At 36.7% G+C, this 8,075-nt stretch overlaps 1 protein-coding gene across 1 annotated transcript; it reads left to right on the forward strand.

Moving 5' to 3' along the window:
• The first annotated feature begins 922 nt into the window (after positions 1 to 922).
• On the forward strand, positions 923 to 7,639 carry LOC140164413 (protein unc-93 homolog A-like). Its single transcript, XM_072187693.1, has 3 exons — positions 923 to 2,033; positions 3,492 to 3,765; positions 7,126 to 7,639. The coding sequence occupies exons 1-3, from the start codon at positions 1,011 to 1,013 to the stop codon at positions 7,341 to 7,343; spliced, it is 1,515 nt and encodes a 504-aa protein (XP_072043794.1). The 5' UTR covers positions 923 to 1,010; the 3' UTR covers positions 7,344 to 7,639.
• The last annotated feature ends 436 nt before the right edge of the window (positions 7,640 to 8,075 follow it).

Here is an 8,075-nt window from a genome sequence, read left to right on the forward strand (position 1 = left end):
TGTTGAATTTTAAGGTCTACATTTATATTAAAGAATTATTTAGTTAACCAGCACATTTATACCACACATTATATAGAAATATAATACGCCTACGATAATTTAAATACATTTAACATAAAGGGCCAAAAGTAGCTTTATTACAGTACCCATCCCAAACAGTTACTTTAAAAAACAGTTTCGTCATCAGTTTTAGACCAAAATTGTGGTATAAACATTCCACGTGTTGCAAGCTCAAAATGTAGTAACCATAATAACAGCCATGATTATTTACCTTGGATATCCACGTTCAATACATTATAGTGCTATCAGGGGTAGATAGCAAAACAAGCTGCAACATCATCAGGGGTAAAGAGCAACACACACTGTAGGATAAGGGGAATCAAATAAAAATTAGACCATAAAAGGAAGGGGGGTCAAAAAAGTCCCCCTTTTAGGGGGATCTATAAAGTTTTGATGTCGGCGGTTCCAACTTTTACACCCCCACCATACCAAAGTATTTATGAATACTCCCTTAGGCTTTAATGAAAATTGAAATAACAAAAGAATACAAAGGGACCAAATCATATTACAAATCCCGATTCATTTATAGAAATATAACATAATTATTAATATTAGAGTGTCATTATTACTATCTGTTTAATGATTTGAAGCCAACTTCCAAATTAAGTTTAATGTAATGATTACGTGAATTGGTAGCCTACTCTTATATAGTAAGTTGTACAGCGCCATCCAGATATACCAATTGAAATATGGAATATAATTATGGGACGCGAACTAAAAAACGAACTATAGGCAGTTAGGCACATGACTATTTTGACTATTGATTATAAACCGTACAAATTCATATAAATATAAATAGAGTATCTATGGAAAATGTAGCGAATTCATATTGATCATGGATATTGTACATGTTGTACGTGTTTCCTGCAAAATAAGTCTGGTTCGTTGCAATAGGTATGCAGAATATATTGTGAGTAACCTAAGCTTAAATAAGGCTGCGTAAATGGAATATGGCTGATTTACAACCATCGGGCAATGGGATGGCAGAGGCTCCTGCAGACGACGACGGCAATGGAGCAGCTGCAGCAGACGCCAAAGACTCTTCACCACTCATAACGTTGGAGTCGGAGCCATCTGGTTATTCTACCAATTACACTTCATCTACAACTGCTAATGCTCCCAGCAGCAGGAACTCGTTCCGTCCTCTCAGTAAAAACAGACATTGGAAAAACTTATTTGGTCTTGCTACAGCTTTTATGGTCACCTTCACAGCTTATGGATCGCTACAGAACTTACAGAGTAGTTTGAATTATGACCATGGACTCGGGTTAGTGTCTCTTTGTGTCCTTTACGGCTGTTTAACTGTGTCTTGTCTAATTGCACCTGTTATAATCAGATGTATAGGAACCAAATGGACTGTAACAATATCACTGGGTTGCTATATGTTTTATACTGCGGCTAACTTCTATCCTGAGTTCTACACACTCATTCCGACAGCTGCCTTATTAGGTTTTGCTGCTGGTCCGCTATGGGCAGCACAAGGAACCTACTTGACAACTTTAGCTATAAGTCTTGCTGATGTTGTAAATGATGTACCAGAAACAGTCATAAACCAATTCAACGGGATTTTCTTCTTGTTTTTCCAATCTAATCAAATATGGGGCAATTTATTATCTTCTGTTATATTCTCAATGAATACAACAAGCGAACGATATCTTAATCAAACGGATCTTTGGAAATGTGGACGGAATGGAACGGGAACAGAAGGAAGGAATTACGATGATCCAGGCGATAAGAAAACATATCTTCTGTTAGCATTTTTCCTCTTCTTTGGGTTATTAGGAGCAGTAATAGCTGCCATATTCATGGACAGAATTCGTTCCAACTTTGAACGGCTGCCAGAGACCAAGTACTTTGCCAACCATCTACTCGAGGTGGTTCGTCTGATGAAAACGCCTTATATCAGTTTGCTTATACCACTGATGGTATACATCGGATTTGAACAAGCATATATGGCGGGAGATTTTACCAAGGTATGCATAGACAATTAATATTAGAAATATAAGAACCAAAGTTCAGTGTTGGTGGTAACCAGGGGAGCATTCTTGGTATTTTTTTTGAGGGGGGGGGGGTAAAAAAAATTGGGGCAAAGACGAAACAAACTGCCGGTTGCATCATTTTAACCCGCGGTATTATCGGTGGGATATATATACCGTTTTTTAGAGAGACTGTGCAATGTAAATTCTTTGAGCTTCTTAAAAAAATATTTTGGCCCATGATCGGGGTAAATCTATTAGATTATAATAATTGTAAGAGTATTGGAGCATTTTTAATGTTAATAATTGCGAAACGCCGGTGGTAGAGAAAATTAATAAATGTGTATTTGAGCGATTTACTGCATTACGATTGATGTATAGAAATGAATAGGATAACAATGGTGGGTTTGAATAGATTTGAAGTGGAAGTAGACTTCGCGCTAATAAACTTGGTCGCGTTGCTCATATGAAAAGGTTTGAATATAAAAATGATTCTCTTATAAATGCATCTACGCACAGTTTCCACCTCGATAAACCCGAGTACACAAAAGTTTCCAGCACAGCGAGAATGATCGAGTCTAGTCTCCACGCAGTATGTGTTATACTACACGGTTGAGTGCATGGCATCATAGAGAGCTGTGTGAGATATACTGGAAAATATGCCTCTGTGATTGGTTTTACTCAAATCCTCAAGTGTTCCCTTCATCCAATCAGAATTTTTTTATATCGAACGAAAGCTAACATTTCCCCCTAAAAACTCTTTTTGTCATTTGGTCAACAGCAATGTTTATAGCTAGTGTGGTAAATCTGTTGAAAACGACCTTTCGAAGCACGATTTTGACCAAAATGTAGGTTTTAGATGTCAAAACCTCAAGTGTTCCTTACAATATTTTTCAAATTTTACGTCATTAAATGAAAGAGCACACTTATATTGTCCATTATACTAGAGTCATTAGAATGAGCGATGGTCAATTCTCTTTAAATTGCAAATCTTGTGCAAAAAGTTACTATTTCCACCTGTTTTGTCATATACGCTTGTAAATCCAATGATCTATGACTTTGCTCAACAGCGCTTACAAATTGATATGAAATTTCACTTACTTCTTTTTCATTATTCCGTTATTTATGTTTTTTGGTGTTTTTAAACTTTGGCAAAACTAAAGCAAATATCTAAAGCAAAATCTAATAAATTTATCTATAGTGCATATTGAAAAAAAAAACAAGATTATCAAATTGAGTAACATGCAGGTTTTTCGTTCAAGCATAGACAGTTAAGGCGAATAGTTCAACATGTTCAAGAAACCTGGATTATCGAATCTCGGTCGAAAAAAAAAACTTTTAAAAAAAACCGCCCGTATCTAATTTAAGAAACCAGACAAATCGAATTTGAGTAACAAACAAAGTATGTCCGGTTTTCTATATGATAATACTTTCACAATGCTATGTTCATTTCAGTCTTTCGTAAGTTGTACAATCGGCATCCGGCGAGTCGGGTACGTCATGATCGTATACGGAGTGACTGACGCAATATCGTCTTTCGTAATCGGACGTGTCGAAGTCCACATCGGTCGAAAACTAATCTTCACTGCAGGTGGATTTGTTAACCTCCTAGTTATATTATGGATGCTGTTATGGAGAGCAAAGGAAGGCGTTAATCAAGGGTATCAACTATATCTGATGGCTGTCGGTTGGGGATTTGCTGATGCAGTTTGGACGACGCAGATTTCGTGTAAGTTCCGTTCTAGTACCTCGCAGTAAGTTTCGAAAATGATAGGGTTATGTCCGGAGTTTAGTAACACTGACTTTCACCATGCGCCCGGGTCTTATCATTCCTTATCTATATAAGACCAGAAAAAATGTGCACCAAGTCATGGAGAATGTGATCCGATTGTGAGATTTAACAGCTACCCGTGCTTCGACATAAGATAAGCAAAGATATGAATAGGTACGTTACAAATTGTCGTATAACTTCAGGACAAAATTATATATTAGGAGTTCTACATGTAGACGGCCCCTTGTACACTATGGGTTGTTCCTTGCTCAAACGATATTGGAGATTGCCATCATCTACTATAGAGATGGTGACTCTGAAAAGAGCCGTTGTAGTAGATGCCCCTTCAATTCTAATGAAGATTCAGTGGCTCTGAAAAAGGCCGTTCAGGTGAACTACACGCACATTGTCCACTGAGACTTTATCGTGCAATTTGTTTGGTTCATTTGGAGAATAGTCCATTTTGATTATTGTTCTTAAAACAACAACTTAGCAACAACAACAACAACAAAATTATATAAAAAAAACATTCATCCCACTCATATAGGAAAGCACATAATACTTTTTTGTTCATAATAACACGATTATTTGCTACTGGACACCACGAATCAGCCGTAAAGTCGGCCCGGTCAATTTTGTTTTATTTCGTGTTTTAGAAGCTTTAAAATGGTATATCATTTGACTTCAAACGATATCCAGAAGGGGTTATGGTTTGTTGAACTCTGTTCCTTCAACAAAATTGTACCTTTTTTCGGTTCTACATGTGTCTCTGTTTCCACATTTCTGGTAATAAATACCAAACAGTCATAATTGGCGGTCACTTTCAAATCATCCCCAAGTCAACGAGGTTCAGGAATGTCCTCTCATTGTTAATTGTTGGCTATACATAATACCTAGACAAAATACAATGCTTTGTTATCCACCACTTGAACAGGATTTAGCCAAAGCAAACAAAGACAAGAACTTTTTAAGGATTCTATAGAAATATGTAGAAGCTTATTATCCTCTTCAGCAATAGGATTATTGATTGGTTTAAACGGTGTTTGATGAGATACTTGTCGCACCAATTTTACACTGTAACTCAGAATACAATTTGCCGACTTTAGAGTGCACACCAGTTAAAACAAGTCTCCTACACCCTGGGAGGAAAAAAATCAGTGTTTCAAACGAGGAAACGTGTGATACGACTAAATTAAATACATTAGAAAAGGCTTAAAACCCAACTATTAAGCCCTGATTCATATTTAATCCTCATTTAGGCCTGGGAAATAGATTGTCTGTGAAAAATGAGCAAGATCCGACTTTTTATGGCGATTTGGCTAAACTTCCCAAATGTGTTACATTTCAGAAACACCAAGCTATTCGTAAGGTGGCGTAGGCTGCATGGGCTATAGGGTGATCTGGTCGGTATTTTTCTGGAAAAAATGCTGGACTCCATATATAATTTTTGAACAATGGATGTCTTCATCTGACCTTCAGCTTGCAGAAAGGGTAAGTTTTGAAGAACTGAGTCGCTCTGGAGTCAAGAAAATGACGTTTTCCCGGACCCTGTTTGTACACAAAGTCAATGGGTGCTATTAGAGAGATTGCGAAATTTACGTGAAACGTGACACGGGAACGCGAACGGCAAGCTACATTAGTCGAAAATCGGTTATTATGCCCTCTAGAGGGTGAAATCTATTGTGAATTGGTCAATCGTGGAATTACCGTAAGGCGATTACGTTGCGGTTGGTAGAAAAAAATGACGTTCCAAAATGACAAAAAAACGCATTATAAAATGCAGAAAAATGTTATGTTTATCATGTTATGAAACGAATCAAAGTATCCTAATAGAACAAGTAGAGTCCGACATGTATAAAATCCATTTTGGGGGTTAAAATTTGATCTCGTATAGACAAGAAGAAGTGAACAAATTTCGATTTTTTTCGACGCGAATTCGAACTGGTAGATTGCCTATTCATTTGTGTGTGGAAAATGCCGTCCAAAAATCAGCTTGCGAAGAGGCGTTTTAGGCAAGATTGCGTCGTGTTACGGCATAAATGCGGTATAATTGTCTGTTTGGGACGGGGAACAGAAGTTCGTGCAACGCTATTTTTCGCCTTGCTTTTTCGTTGTGCATTAAACAGCTGTCAAAGTGTTTTGCTTATGGATACTATTCAGCAAGCTCCCAAATGTTTTTAAAACATGATAATGCATGTGTTTTTGGTTTTAGTTAAAACGTTTTGATAACATATCGATGTATGTTTATATAAAAATCATGAAAACTCGTGTTATACGGAAAAAATAATACAACAACATTTCAAGCCAAAATTCGAAATGCTATAGTAAAAAAAACATTTGGCAAACATATTTGTGTTAGAACGTTTATCAGCAAGTTTAGAACAAAGGGTTTTTTGAATGTTATTAAAACTTTTAATGCCCTTGATCCTCACATAACCTTTAACCCGACATTTAACGTTTTCTGTAATATATTTGTGTTTGCTGGGTAGTAACTAGGCATATTAGATTATCTATTTTCATTTTGCTTTAGAAAGTAAACAGTGTATTATTTATGATAATGGAGTTTGTTTCTTGTTATTCGAATAATATACACCAAGACTTCCTAGGCATCCAACACCAAACTCTATTTAGATTATTTAGACAAATAGAATACACGTGTGAACATAGGCCTATACTCATTTTCCAATAGCCCGCAAAACTCAAATATCGCTAATCTGGACTGAATGCTTAGAGCATTATAGATACAGCCAGTCGTATTTGCATATCAATACCGAGGAAAGTAGTTCGATGAAAGAAGATAATCTTCTCTGGTTCGATGCACCCAAGGTGAATCAATGGGTGCTTCCTATTACCTTTAGATTATTTGTCTCAGCATAGCGCCATCATGATTGCAATTGCGTTTACACGTAGTCTTGGGTCAGACTCTATGCGGCTATCACGAACATACTAGGAACGACGAGCGTTAGGACCGACACAAACTGGCTGTGTAGGAGGCTAGTTTGGATGTGAACGGGACTATGACGTTCTACCGCAAAATGCAGAAATCCGTAACCCGTATGGCGTTTGCCGTGAACGCCTCTCCGCAATCTCTCTATTTACTGGTGTGCACCCTGTACGGCTCATTTGTATGACACTGGAAGTTGTAATGATTGATTATATGAATATGAAATATAATCATATGTACAGATTGGCCAACCTACTTTATTATCTAGATTAAAGCTCGAATTTATTAAACAATAACAAGCACATCGGAACAGGAACACTGATCATACTGATAAGAAAAATAATCCAAGTTCCTTGTTTTGTTTTCTTCTACAGCTATTCTTGGAGTATTAATGCCGCAATCCCAGGAAGCGGCGTTCGCCAACTTTCGAGTTTGGCAATCCATCGGGTTTTTAGTATCGTTTGGTGTCAGCGTCTCGAATAGTGTACTAGTTCTTTATAAACTCTTTGCATTATTAGGTTTGTTGGTAATATCAATGATACTATACTACATCATGGAATGTGTGATCCGGAGAGAAGTTACAAACACATAGTAATGAGCTCAGTATGTTTTCATCTTCAGTAGATAGCTAAAAACATATTGTCTATGCTTTCAAATATTTAGTAATTTCAAAACTTCAAATGCACCCCTACCCGGTCACGCATCCAAAGTGAGATTTTGCATAGGGTGCAAAGCGAGGATAAAAAAGACACATGCATGAAGACCGAGGTCTTTGTATTCTCACATAGAAGTGAGACGTATGCCTACATATCCCTATGTATAAAAGTACTAAGCATCAGGGTTTTGCAGCTTTGCTTTGTCCCTCGGTTTGTCCCTCGGTAAACCAAAAATCCTCGGTTTGTTGGTGTTTTGCTAAACACACTAATGGATTTGAATTTTAATCTATTAAAAATGGTAATCCAATTCAGATTAGCTCATTTTTAATCTAATAGATGAGTGAGCGGTGAGTTCCTTCGAACGAGACAGATTTGGCCTAGAAAAACGGTGACGTCATGAAATGAGATGTGCCCGCTTTGAGAAACGCTCTCAATGGACAGAACGTATACTGTTGTTGTTCACAGAAAAAAATCCAAATTAAGTATTACAAATTTAATGGTTTTTAAACATATGGATAAAATCAGCCGATTTTTTTTTATATATTAGACAATTGTAATATTACAATTCGTATGTATATCAAAATCATGAGAAATATTAGGCCTAAAAAATAAATACATAATTTGAGCTTAGAATTTCATCTGAGACTAGCATATAAATCCACAAACTC

This window comes from Amphiura filiformis, chromosome 11 (genome assembly GCF_039555335.1).
Source record: "Amphiura filiformis chromosome 11, Afil_fr2py, whole genome shotgun sequence".
NCBI lineage: Eukaryota > Metazoa > Echinodermata > Ophiuroidea > Amphilepidida > Amphiuridae > Amphiura > Amphiura filiformis.

Bases quoted from the DNA above. Each gene is read 5' to 3' on its own strand.
- LOC140164413 (XM_072187693.1), top strand. From the start codon at position 1,011: ATGGCTGATTTACAACCATCGGGCAATGGGATGGCAGAGGCTCCTGCA. The intron at 2,034-3,491 runs GTATGCATAGAC...TGTTCATTTCAG, and splicing joins TGGCGGGAGATTTTACCAAG to TCTTTCGTAAGTTGTACAAT. The intron at 3,766-7,125 runs GTAAGTTCCGTT...TTTCTTCTACAG, and splicing joins TTGGACGACGCAGATTTCGT to CTATTCTTGGAGTATTAATG.